At 35.2% G+C, this 14,184-nt stretch overlaps 1 protein-coding gene across 1 annotated transcript in view; it reads left to right on the forward strand.

Annotated features, from left to right (window-relative positions):
* The first annotated feature begins 2,589 nt into the window (after positions 1-2,589).
* plch2a (phospholipase C, eta 2a) overlaps positions 2,590-14,184 on the forward strand; it is a 36,775-nt gene continuing 25,180 nt past the window's right edge. The window contains exons 1-4 of the mRNA XM_077714855.1: positions 2,590-3,414; positions 9,443-9,589; positions 11,582-11,825; positions 12,012-12,141. Of these exons, the coding sequence (XP_077570981.1) occupies positions 3,186-3,414; positions 9,443-9,589; positions 11,582-11,825; positions 12,012-12,141 (750 nt within the window). The 5' untranslated portion in view covers positions 2,590-3,185. The remainder of the gene's footprint in view (positions 3,415-9,442; positions 9,590-11,581; positions 11,826-12,011; positions 12,142-14,184) is intronic.

Below are 14,184 nucleotides of genomic sequence, written 5' to 3' on the forward strand. Positions count from 1 at the left end.
ATAGCCTGCATTGTTTTATTTATAGCTTCTAAGAGGGAATCGGGAGAGTGTGTGTGTGTGTGTGCTTGCATGCCTCTCTGTTTGTAGCTTACCTTTTTCTAGCTGTCTGTCTGAATCTCTCTGGTTAGTTGTCAATGTACAATTGATATCTGACTAATCCAGGAGATACAGTACTCCACCTCTCGTTTAAATCAGATGGTGCAGGCTCCAGCTCACCTTCAACCTTGAACAGAATATATCCATCCACATGCAGAGATATTTTAGAGCTCGTATATCGTTCACCTCCTCATATGTGAACATTATTTTGTTTTGTAGGCCATACTAGAAAGGCCAATGTTAATATTGTGGCCTACATAAAACATAATGTGATGTATGTATATTCCAGAAAATGGTTGGCCACCAACTAAGGGGGGGCCCCGCCTCGTGCCCGTGGTCAGCTGGGAATACGCCCCAGCACCACCGCAACCCTTGTGAGGGTAAAGCGGTCTAGAAAATGAGATGATATGAGATTAATATTTGGTAATTAATGTTACTTATTCAAACAAACAACCACCCGTACTCGCAGTCATACTGCTATCAGTGGGAATTGAGTCCGCCCCTGCCCGCACCGTATTCAGGAGAATGAACCTCTACACCACGAGGCGGCTTATAATCAGAGTTTAATGGGAAACTGTGCAGAAATGCAGTACTTCTGAGACTTATTAATCATTTGTTCTATAAAATGGAGAAGCGCACCAGTCATTTTTTTTAATAATCAAAAATGTGATATTAAGGATATAATATTATTAAGTAATTTCTGGTTGAGCACAAATGTTTAATTCATATTCATTCAGTGATCACATTTTCAAATCAGAAAATGGATCTCAAGCTATTAAGAACATTTCAAAATTATTCTCAATCAAGTTTTCCCTTCCTATCATTTTTAACTTGCCTCCATTTTCTAAAGTTACCTTCAATTGATACCTTAAATTGTGCATGATTAATTCATGCAATTTAAAATGCTAATGTTAAAACAAACAGAAATGTCAATGTTAGTTTAAAGCCAGGCATTTTTGTATAACTTTTTTTACTTACTCGCAATATGTAAACTATCTAAGGGGAGAAAATTAGAAATGGGCCACTCGAGCTGTGTAGACTAAATTTAGCCCAATTACATCCTGCAAGGAGGTCCTTTTTTTATTTGTGTATGTGTGCTACACAATCAAAGTGGCCAGTTTGGCTGAAACTTTGTGGAGCAGCACAAGCCAAGAACCTACAAAGTGCTTAAATAGCAAAAAGAATCTGTCGTAATGAATCTTTCAGTAAAATGGCTGGTTGATATATATTAAAAAATGATTGGAAACAGTGGAAATTATTTGACTTAATGCTATTTTTTGTTCAGGCTTTAGGCAGGGATATTGTGAGTTATTTATTTATTTGTTTTCTCTTTTTGAATCTGATTCTGCTTGTTAGATAGCCTTGTAAATTTGTTCATTTCCAATTCATACTTTGTGTCTGTAATGGTTTATGTGAGACCTCCTCTATTGTTTTAACATATTCTGACACCATTCAACGTGCTCAGGCAACCACATCCCACCCTGACCTGTTTCAGTCAACAATTGACGGTTGTGTCATAATGTGGGCTGCGGTGGTTTTGTATCTTCACTGGCTGATGCACATACCCTCACTTTTATTTGTTCTTCATGAAGAAAAAAAAATCATGCACGTGTTTGTCAAGACCCGCAAAAATACTTGAACCTGATGAATATAACTTCAATACCAATGTTATGGCTCACAGATTTGCAGTGAGACTGGCAATCCTCATTATGTCTCCATTCTGTGTGATCCTCAAGTCAAAATTCTGTTTTCTTACTGAGCAGTCATTTATTTGTTTAACTTTTTTTTTTACCCAGGTTTTGATAATATATCGATATGCTGATGTGTTGTATTATCTTTTATCCAAGTGTATGTCAAATTTGTCTCATATCTCAGGGCAAAAGTTTTCCTGGAATTTTCCTCATATCTCAAATTTTTCAAATGTTGGCACACCCGTGTCTCAAGGTATCACTGTAACTGTAACTGAATCAAATTTGGGGGAATTTCTTTTTAACCCTTTCATGCAAAAACAATGATTTCTCTTTTTCAACCCTGAAAGGGCACTGATTTAACTAATTGGCTGCCATTGTCAGCACTAGACGTCCAATTCATTTTGACGGATATGTGAATAAATGAACGTTCATTTTCCCTTCAATGAAAAAACGTTCATTTCACCCTCTCTGTTAAAACGGATCGGACATCTAGGATAGCCAATGAAAATGAAATGTGGGCATTCAAAACCAGTCATGTCAAGCTTAAATGAATTAAACAGCATTGTCAATACGTATTGCCAATACGTTGATGACACTCATTTATTTACAAAAATGATATGGTGTTGCTATATTTATTTACAGACATGTTGTAAATAAATAACCTTAGTATGTAATGAATGCAAAGGTTTTTAAGATTGAGTTCCTGGCCGATGTATCGATAATTATTACATCGCCATATTGTGAAATAATCATTATAGTGTGCCCTGAATCGCAAATTGTATCAGGAGGTACCCAGAGGTTCTCACCCCTACTCTTTACCGTCTTTTTCCCCCCATGTGGGTCATTCTGATTCACTCCACACCATTAGCAAATCTCCTAGACTGGGATTATAGCTCCAAAGGGATTTAGGATTTCCACCTACAGCACACAGGTTACAGTTGCAATTTGCGTGTTGTGTTTCACTGTCTCTTCTACCTGCCTCACACTACTGCCCGTTTTTGAGAAGACCCCAGCAATTCCAGAAACCCTGATGCTGTGAAAAGGAAAATATCGGCACAGAATGGAGATAAATTGCAGATTTGAAAACAATCTACTGCAGCAGATTTTTTTCTTCGAGTGGGTCTTTGTCAGAGAAGAATATTAAGGAGTTGGCATTGCAATAAACAGTGCTGCTGACGCAATAATATCAAAGGATTATTGACCAACTGTTGATTCCAAACAGTCAGCGAGTCTTCCTGTGGGCTTTTTTTCCTCTTTGGACTGAAAATGGGACTTTTACAGTGAGGGATAATACAGATGACAAACGAGATGGTGACCAAACATCAATAAATAGTCCCTTTTTGAAGACTGAAAATTGACAGGGCAATATCAAGGCGATTGCAATTTCCATCTTTTTCAATGAATGCCCAGAAAAAGGGCAATTTTTTGTCCATCCGTCCAATGCCGTCGGCCCTGATGTGCTCAGCCGCTGTGGCTACTGTTGACGTGCCCGGAGCACCGGCTAAAGAGGCCTTCTCCATCATAGAAAATAAGGTGGATGAATATAAATCATCCCATGTGGTGGAAGAGTACTTCTGGATAGGCAGCAGTATTGTAGCCTTCTCAAAATGGAGGCTTGGCTATATAGGTAAGAATTATAGATGAAACAGAATGTAGCATTCTTAGTGCAAAATTGCAGATTCGGTTGGTCATTTATTGAAGTAGTTTTTCGACACTTATCTTACATTTTTTTTCACAATCAGTTCATGATGCTTTCGGAATTTTACTTACTTTTGCATGTCTGTGGTAGCATGACTTTAAGCATAGTGAGATTTTTCATCAGTGTAGTCTAGCGCAGCTGTGATAATTACGGTGATCATTTGTGTGAAAAATATATCATAAATATAAAATTCTAATTAAGTCAGGTAATAAGTAGTAGTCTATGGACACAGGTTCCCACTTGGACATTTTGTACGCTATTCTAAGTGAGTGTAAGAGTATGCATTTTGTGCTATTTTCTGACAAAGCATCCATGAATACTGTAATGACTCAAAGAAAAATTACTAATTAAATGCCAAACATCAAATTTTATGCCACTGTGACAATAGATAACAATATTATGATCCAATTTTCCATGTTTAGCAAACAAGACTAATTAATCGTTGGTACGAACCAGGTCACAAGCTGCCTGCCGGTCTGTTTGCCTGTCGGTAGGCAAGATTACTCAATTGAGGTCAACTACTACTACCTACTTGCCCTACTTTGTCAATTACAATTTGTTTAATTGTCACAAAACTTGCATTTAAAATGTGTTGAAGAATGTCATTATCCTCTTATATCTTTGTTTTGGTGTTTTTTTTTTTGCTTGTTGCTGTGGAACTAATTTTTACCTATATATTTTCACGTCAGGAAACTACTGAACCTCGAGATCACATGTGTATATACTAGGCCTGGACCATATGGTCTCCAGGAAATCCCTGGGGCTTAACCTAGTGCTCTCATGGTGTAGTGTAATTTAACTAGGCCTGCTTGGCCTATATTGTGACTTTGTCAAGATAATCACACCTGTGGCATTCTTCTATCACAGAAGAATGGTCAATATATAACCTGGCTTTAGCTACAGCAAGTTAGATAGTGTCTGCTTCATTTAAGAAGGCTTTTAATAACCACGACAACTGTGGTCTCAAGCAGTTCTTCTACTACTTAAGTGTCGATATAGGTCATTGCTTTAAATGGAAACTGTGCACTTTCAATAAGTTATACGTTATAAGACATTTTGATTGGTTAATCTTACCTGAAGGTTTTGTTTCAATAAAATAATCATATGGTGAAAGATTGGCAGATCTCAGGTTGGCTGTTTTTCTAGGAACAAAAACAATTGGGTTTGAAGGCTGTGATGGATGTGGCTGAATTGTTTCCAGGGGTGGTTCCAGACATGCTCTTCCCTGAGATTTCTGAATCAAAACAATGTCACACCATTTTGTAATCCCAACCGAATTGACAGTAGATAATTTAATGGATTATTCCCCGAAAGGTGCTCTACATCTTTTATGGTCGTCAAACATACACAGCCAGCAGCAATAACACAGAACAAAATCAATTTCAAAGGCCACTTTATAGAGGCAGCAGTATGGAAAAACTTGATCATAGTGAGTAAAATTGATATGTCATGAAAAAAAAAAATAAAACTAACAACAATCTTGTATATTTGGAAAATCCATATGGTATAACTATGTAGGTCTATAAGGCTATATGAGCGTTTAAGCCTCCTCAAACCTTAACCTCCTAGGATCTGCCCTTCACATGTGTGGACATCACATTTATGGTTGTCAAAGACTACAATGTTAAATTTTGGACTACAATGGCCTGGCGTTTTCTCAGAAAGCACATCATGTAAAAAGATAATCATTTGTTTTTACACTCATCAGGTCCCAATTAGCCTGAATATCAAATAGAAAATAAAAATGCATGGCTTGCAAGAGTCTGGGTGTTAGGAGGTTAAAGATGATGACAGTTGATATATTTACCAATTAGTATTTCCAAGTTCAACTTTCCATAATGGAGGCATCTGAGATCACATCCTTTTATTCTTGCAAAAAGAGAATCCATCCACACGCGCCTCCGGTCAGATGATTCTGAAGACCCCGGTGTCTCCTTTGCCAATATATTCATCAGTGTTAAGTAACATGCATAACAGAAGTCTAAAAAGTACTTAGTGTTTCATAACAATTTGTCTCAGTTCTCAAAACTATTGAAGGTCTGTCGAATCTTCCCGAAAGAGAGAGAATTGATGCGGACCATCTTGAGAAGCCACGTTTCCCAAAACAAAACCACAGTTCCCAAGTCCCATAGTCTCGAGAAGTCCAGCTGTGAAGGAGAAGTGACCTCCAAAGGTGTTTTGGTTAACTTTGGAGCGAGCACTTCTTTTGCAAGAGATGTATTAAAATGCAAAGCGTTCATATATGTAATGTTTAATATACAAAATAAGGCAAAGCATTCATATATGTAATGTTTAATATACAAATTAAGCGTTCCCATTTATAATAATGATGAACCTAACATTCCTAATAAGCAAAGCGTTCCTAATAACCAAAACGTTCATATATGTAATGTTTAATATACAAAATAAGGAAAAGCATTCTTCATTGCAAGCACATTTATATAATGATTATATTTCAAGCAAATATATAATAATGATAAACCTAACAACTGTATTCAATTTGCTGAAAACCTATTTAAAGATATATTGTATTTTAACTTTTTTTCATTTAACTAAAATTCAATTCATATTTATAGATGTCAAAAACATTTAAAACTGAGTGTTACAATACTTGTTCCATGTAAGTTGATACTTTCTACTTAGGCATTAATCATAGCTAGATGATTAATACTGCAGTTTGTACTACAAAGTTTGAGGCCTAAAATACCTGGAATAATTTGTTGTTTTAACTTCACTGCAGGATTGAGTGTCAGAATCCAGTTGTGTTTTCTCCCTGGATTCAGCCTCTTCCCTTGCATGAAATGTGTCATTTTCACATGCATGCACACATTCACAACACAAATACCCTCATATCAATGCACAGTAACACGCTTCCTCTCCCTTATTATTTGGTTATGGATCATGGGTCTTCACCCTGGAACGATACTCTGCTTACCTTTCTGTTACCAATGACTGTTTTCTTCATTATCTTCGGTTTCCGGCTGCTGCTCTTTGAATAATTTTTGAAAGAACAAGAATTGTTAATAAGCTGTTTTACAGATCTTACCGCCCAATTAATATCTTCTTATTATTGCTGGAAGAGTTTTCATTATTGGTTGTGTTCTCAAAATTGGGCATGCTGGTTAATTGAGTGTGTTTGTTGATCACTAGAAATATTTGCGATGTGCGGTGACATTTAGCTGATCAAATGTATTGGAAATCAGTTCTTGTTTATTATATATATATATATATATATATATATATATATATATATATATATATATATATATATATATATATATATATATATATATATATATATATATATATATATATATATATATATATATATATATATATATATATATATATATATATATATATATATATATATATATATATATATATATATATATATATATATATATATATATATATATATATATATATATATTTATTAAAAATGAAGCTCATTTCAATGTGTCAGTGAGGGGAAATATCGGCAATCCATCCTTTTTCCTTAGGCCAAACTTTATTTTTCTGCGCTTTTATGGTGAAGTTCTTGTATTTTCTATATTTATTTAAATTCATTTAGTTTATTTGTGACTTGTTATGTGAATATGTTTGGTTTGCATTTAAATGTTAAACATATGCATTGGCATTTTCATTATTGATAATTCTATGTTAATATTTATTTCATATGTTAACAAACAAGTTCTACTGCTACTAAAAAATGATCGCACTGCCCTAGATAACATGTAAAAATATCGAGATGGACCGATATAAATAAACAAGATCCCTCGGCCCTTGCTCAAAATATATTGTCCGATAGTACTGTATTGAACGGGAAAAAAACTCTTGGGAAATTAACTGGTTTCTGTCATTTTTAACTCATTTGCTGCTAGTAAAACCTGTAGGTAGATATCCAATTCATTTTGACTAACTTCACTCACCATCCTACTCAATATGGATTAAAAATCTGGCAACATCAATTGTATTTTCAATGTACATCTCATAAATCTTCATTGATTAACTCCCACATCACATGCTGTGAATAATGTTCATATATATCTCCCAGTAAAATCACTAAATAAACCTTATATTACTCATGTTGATATTAACATTACATTAATCTGTTAAGGCTGCTTGTTTTCAGGCTTTTTTGCCTCCTGGTGTCCTGTCTGAGTGATTGCCCATTGTGTTCAGCTGTCATTTCTCCGCCTTTGGTGTATTCCATGCTTGCTCCCTTTTGTGTTTCCCAGGTGTTCCTAATAGTCTCGTCAAAATTTGGTTATGCGATTTGATTTTTAAGTCTTGTTATTTTCTAATATCCTGTTTAAGTTATAAAACTTTTGGTTTGAGCACCACCTTCCTCGTCCTCGCCTGCTTCCCTGCGATTGGGTCCAATATCTGTCTTCCACGCTTCGACATCTTGCCAAAGATGTAATATAATCGACATTTCTTACATTCAATAACTGGAATTGATATACTGTGGCCATCACCATTCCTTCCATTTCTACCTGAAAACACATAAAAACATACTTTTATTGACAAAACGATGATGATGAAAAGAAGGAAGGAAAATAGATGTAGATAGGTAGATTGGTTTAGTCACAGGAGCAGCTAGAACTCAGGTTATTATACATCAAGGCTACTTTAACTCTTCCAACTGAACCAAGGTGCCCCCTTATTACAACATTTCTATGTAGACTCACTACAAACTACTTAATAGTGTGGTATGGTGTACTGTTTTGGTGTGTGTGTGTGTGTGTGTGTGTGTGTGTGTGTGTGTGTGTGTGTGTGTGTGTGTGTGTGTGTGTGTGTGAGTGACTGTGCCTGCATGTGGGTTTGGCTTGGCACCCTGTGATGAATTTGCTCCAGGCGGTGCGTTAACTCCGGTGCTAATTCTCTCAACAGACTGTGGTGGTGCCAAGCACGGTAACAGGGATATCTAAGGTCACACCGGTGTCACGCTGGTAGACTATTACTTTCCTCTTGACAATTGAGTCAACAAAAAACTATTCAATATTAGACTCTTTTTGAGTGGCGCTCCATCTTGGTTGCAGTTGCAAAAACGGAAATAGACTCAAGAATAAGTCATAGTAGAAAGTGAATATCAAAATGTTTTTTTCATTTTATTAGTTTGACCAAAATTATCACTATACATATTATTTTTTAACAACAGTTGTGCAACATAAACTGTGGCTGCAAACGAACAATTCCGAACATTTTTTTAAGGTGAATAAAATAACAAAAAATAAATTGGTTAGTCTTTCAACGGGATGAAATGAGCTATCTAGGTTTTTGATATTTTTGGCTTTTTTTGCTGTTGCTGTACATTTTCTCTTTGTTCTACAAAGTTTGTTTCAGTTGTGCAAATATAAGAATCAATATTTTTTTTATATATTTATAATTGAATACCCTTATTCTTCAGTTTAAAAAAAATAATAATCTATTCTACAAATATTTGATAGTGGCAGGCCTTCTTGACAGTTATTATGAAGGTCACATACATGGAGCCTTGGAGCTTTTATACCCACCCCCTCTTTGCTGAATACCACCCATTGGCTTCATGTGGAGGTATTTCATATGAAATCTTGTCAAGGACACACCCTCTATATTCAATGTTAGTGTACGACTTGTTTTGTTGACAAATTTAAAAACAAAACAAAAAAAGGACAAGAAAATGGAACAACAGAGATGGCTGCATTGTTTTCTTTTCTTGTAGATTTTAAGATGGTTTAGTGTATTAGACAACATATTGCAGCCATGGTTTTGTCAATCAAATCCCTTTATATTTTCTTCCCAAGAGCCATGCTCAGAGTTCGCTTTATATTGTGGCTAATATAGCTTTTCACTAGCTATTCATATCATATTAATCTGTATGCACTTCTATAAAAAATATCATCCAAACAATGTTGCTTTCTATTTGAACAGCTATTTTTTCCCCTAATTGTCTGTTTTGTTTTCTTCCCAGTGGAGAAATGTATGAGCTCCATGCAGATGGGTACACAGATGGTGAAGCTTCGTGGCAGCTCCAAGGGACTGGTGCGCTTTTTCTATCTAGACGAACACAAGTCCTGTATCCGCTGGAGGCCATCGCGCAAGAATGAAAAGGCCAAGAGTGAGTGTCATCTTCCCTGTAATCACACCTGCATTCAGGCGGCAAATATAAAGAAATTGCAATATAATGCAGCAGGCCTGGATGACTTTTACTCCTTTTTTTGTATGAATCAATCCTCTTTGAACCTTTGTATTTCTTGTACTACTTAAGATGAAATTCATAGCTTCACTTGGTTTATACGTTAGTCTCTCTCTCTCTCTCTTTATATATATATATATATATATATATATATATATATATATATATATATATATATATATATATATATATATATATATATATATATATATATATATATATATATATATATATATATATATATATATATATATATATATATATATATATATATATATATATATATATATATATATATATATATATATATATATATATATATATATATATATATATAACACAATAATATATTAACAATAAGTATATGTTACAGAGAATGGGAAAGGTGAGAAGTAATATATACAGATATTTTTAAACAGATTGAACGGATTAAAACTTTGAGGCTGCTCCTTGAGAAATGGCGTTAAATTGAGTGTTCACCCTAATGTTCCGTTGCAAGAAATCAGCAGCTTCATGGATTAGTTTTTTGTGGCGACTCAATTCACTTCTCTTGCTCTCACGCCCTCGCCACTCTAAACCTGGATCTAATAAACGTCAATAAATTTAATTATTCACCTGATTTAATCTTGCTGAGATGCTTTACACACATTTATCACATGTTGCAAATCACTCATTTTTGCTAATGATTGTTCTACTGAATATAATTTTTTTAAAGGCCCTGAAAAATCAAGATGATTACTTTTTCCGAAGCTTTTTCAATCCTTGCACTAGTTTCCCACATAAATATACTGTTTGGCCAATTGAATCTATAGAGGCACAGAAGCAATACTGTAGGGTAAATGTCAATGAAAGTTAGATGGCACAGAGTGACAGAATCATCACCTCACTGCAGCTTATCAAAATAACCTTACTTCACAGCAACCTGGGGTATTTTCTTGTATTATTTATGAGCTTCACTGAGGAAAAACATTCTACCTATCGTGATAACCACATGGGACAACAAAGTATACAGTAGCATCTCAAAAGTGTCATCGAGTCTATATACTGTGTTATGCCTTGTTAAGATTAGGTTATGTTTTGTCTTTACTGCAGCATAATTCAAAATTCACCAAATGCATTTTACAGTATTTGGTTGAATACCCATTCAATGTTTTATCCTACTCATGATGTATGAATGAACCTTGTGGTTATCCACAGCACATGGCCAGATGCTCTTCTGATAAGGCACGAAGATAACCAATTTTTAAAATATTTTAGCAGGCTATGGCTATGCAATCTGTCATAAAAAATATGATTATTTCTATCGTTGATCAACTTTTTTTTGACTTTTATGATCATTTGAAAAAGCACAATGTTCCATGACTATATATATATATATATATATATATATATATATATATATATATATATATATATATATATATATATATATATATATATATATATATATATATATATATATATATATATATATATATATATATATATATATATATATATATATATATATATATATATTTTGACCACTGAGATTCACAGAGATGTACACAAGTACAGTAACATCAAGTTTTAGTAGTTACTATAATGTTTTGTTGATTCATTCAGTTTTTTTTTACAAACAGCATATGCTTTATTTCTTGTCTAAGAATGTTCCTGAAAAGTATCAATATTCACTCTTCTTAAATATCTTATCTAATCTATCCATGTGTTATCTATATACATTTCCGAATACTCCAAATATTTTGAAGCCCTGCTCACTTTGACTAGCACATTTATGGTATCTTCCGTTTTACATTAACAGTAAGCTAAAAGAGAATACATTCAAAGTGTCAACCTCAAATTATTTGTGATTATACTGTATAACCAGTTGATTATTGAACAACCTAATTAATGTTGTTTTGTTGCCTGCACCAGTCTCTATAGATTCCATTCGGGAGGTGGGTGAGGGTAAGCAGTCTGAAGTCTTCCAGCGTTATGCTGAGGGCAGCTTTGACCCCAACTGTTGCTTCACCTTGTACTACGGCGAACACATGGAGTCCCTGGATCTTGTATCTGGTACTGGTGAGGAAGCACGAACTTGGATCACAGGCCTCAAATACCTGATAGCTGGCATCAGTGACGAGGATAGCCTGGCCAAGCGGCAGCGCACTCGAGACCAATATCCTTCGATGGTTTACTAGCTGACTTGTTGTTGTATGGAGTTTTAATTGTCTACTTTGGCACAAACATGAATTATAAATACTGATCTTTACATATGTGATGCATTGATAAGTAACACTGCAATATACAGTACATTCTTTGCCTGGTTTCTATTCAAGCTTTCTTTAACTCCACTTGATGTCACATGGCTAAAACAGACCTTCTCAGAGGCGGATAAGAATGGCGACGGGAGCTTGAGCATCAGTGAGGTTCTGCAGCTCCTACATAAACTCAATGTGAATTTACCACGACAGAAAGTCAAACAGATGTTCAAGGTACAGTTGGATATCTTGTTATTTTATGTGATCAATTTGTCTTATTTTGTGTGACATAAATCAATTTGGAAATAGGAATTTAGTTTTTGTAAGACATATTTATGCTGTTGAGTTTTCATTATTCACCTGCGCCCTACATTTCCCTTGTCTAAATTCGGAATGAATAATTGAACTAACCTGACCTACATACTATGCCTTCATTTTTAAAGCTTGATTCTCTCTTTGGTAATGTATAAATTTGGTTCGCACCCCATCAGATTTGTGCTGACTGTTAATTCTTTTTAGTGTAACTGATAACAATACTAGAATTGTACCATCCATTGCAACATATTGGTTGTGTTCATACAGTTAGCAATAGGTAATTAGAATAATAGAAAATATTATCGCACAACTCTATTCAGTTGTTATTTTTGGAATTGTGGAATGCGGTTTGTTTACCTCTATGTAGGAGAGGTATCATTATACAAGTATAATGAGATTTAAAGCTTCCAACACGTTGTGCACAAATGACAACAACAAACACACAAATAATCTATAAATAAGAAGGAAAAAGAAATGAGTAGTCCAAGTGAGGTCAGCAGAGTGGAGCGGGCTTGTTCTGTTTGAAGTCCAGGATAAGTTCCATGATTTTGGAGACGTTCAGGGCCAAGTTGTTGAGAGCGCACCACTCACTGAGTCTATGGACGCAACCACAAACTAACAAACACAGACATAGATAATCAATATATAGTAATAATAAATAAATAATCACTAAATAGTAATAGATAACAGCGGCCCAGTGGAGCGAGTGGTTAGCGTGTCGGCCTCACAGCTCTGGGGTCCTGGATTCGAATCCAGGTCATGTCCGTCAGGGTGGATTTTACATATTCTCCCAGGGCCTGTGTGGGTTTCCTCCCACATTCCAAAAACATGCATGGTAGGCTGATTGGACACTCACAATTGCCCTAGTTATGAGTGGGAGTGTGCATGGTTTTTGTACTATGTCTCCTTGTGCCCTGCGATCGGCTGGCCACCGATTCAGGGTGTCCCCCGCCTCTGGCCCAGAGACAGCTGGGATGACCCTAATGAGGATAAAGCAATTCAGAAAATGTGATCAGTTGAGTAATAGATGAATATAAGTGGTCAACATGAGCAAGTGATAAAACCACTTGGAACTGAAGGTATCTGTATAGAAAAATCTGTTGGTAAGAACTATAGGCACCTTGACTCAGAGTACACAGCTGTGCTAACTGTAGTGGCACATGACTTTGTCACTGCCTCCTCATCAGTAGGATTAGCACCCAACCATGTAAAGCACTATCTATGTTCTAGTCTTCAGTTCATAGAGAAGTTAGCCTGCTTATTGGAATAAGTCCAGGGCTCTGTTAACAGCATCCGTATGGTGCTGTTGAGACAGATGGCTTCTAATGTAATGCAAACACAAGTCCAATCTCCCCCTCTGTGTTTTAAGATTGCCGAAGATTTGCATGTGGAAAACCACAGCTCATTCTTGGTTTAACCTAATCGCAGGCAAGCATCTGTAGAGTTGATGGTGTTTTTTAATTTCTAAGCACATGCACAAATACTTGCTTCCTAGCAAAATCCTTAATCTTTTTGGTCGTTTATTCGCAGCCTTTTTTTTCGTTTTGTTTATTGCTCAATATTTAGGAAAACTAACAATTATTTCATCATTATCTCCAACTACAGTGTTTTAATATGTGGCATATATACATTGGTAGGGAAGACTGAACATTCTTAATGTATGGCCCACAAGTTTATCTTGACTGACAATGAAATTTGATATTTCACAGTCATATATGGCTATTTACTGACATTGCATTTCAAGAAACTTTATTAATGTTAAATTTTCATAATTAATGAAGACGGCACAGGCATACACAGACCAACCCTGAAAGAGAAAATTGAAAAGATATATGACTTATCACGGCAGAATACCAAAATACGAGTCTGAAATTATTTTCACTTGTTTGGGTCTTTTGCCGGGAAAGCGCACCTTGTGGAGTAGCACTACCAATTTTGTCATACGCAGCTGGGTATGATGAC

This window comes from Stigmatopora nigra, chromosome 1 (genome assembly GCF_051989575.1).
Source record: "Stigmatopora nigra isolate UIUO_SnigA chromosome 1, RoL_Snig_1.1, whole genome shotgun sequence".
Lineage (NCBI taxonomy): Eukaryota > Metazoa > Chordata > Actinopteri > Syngnathiformes > Syngnathidae > Stigmatopora > Stigmatopora nigra.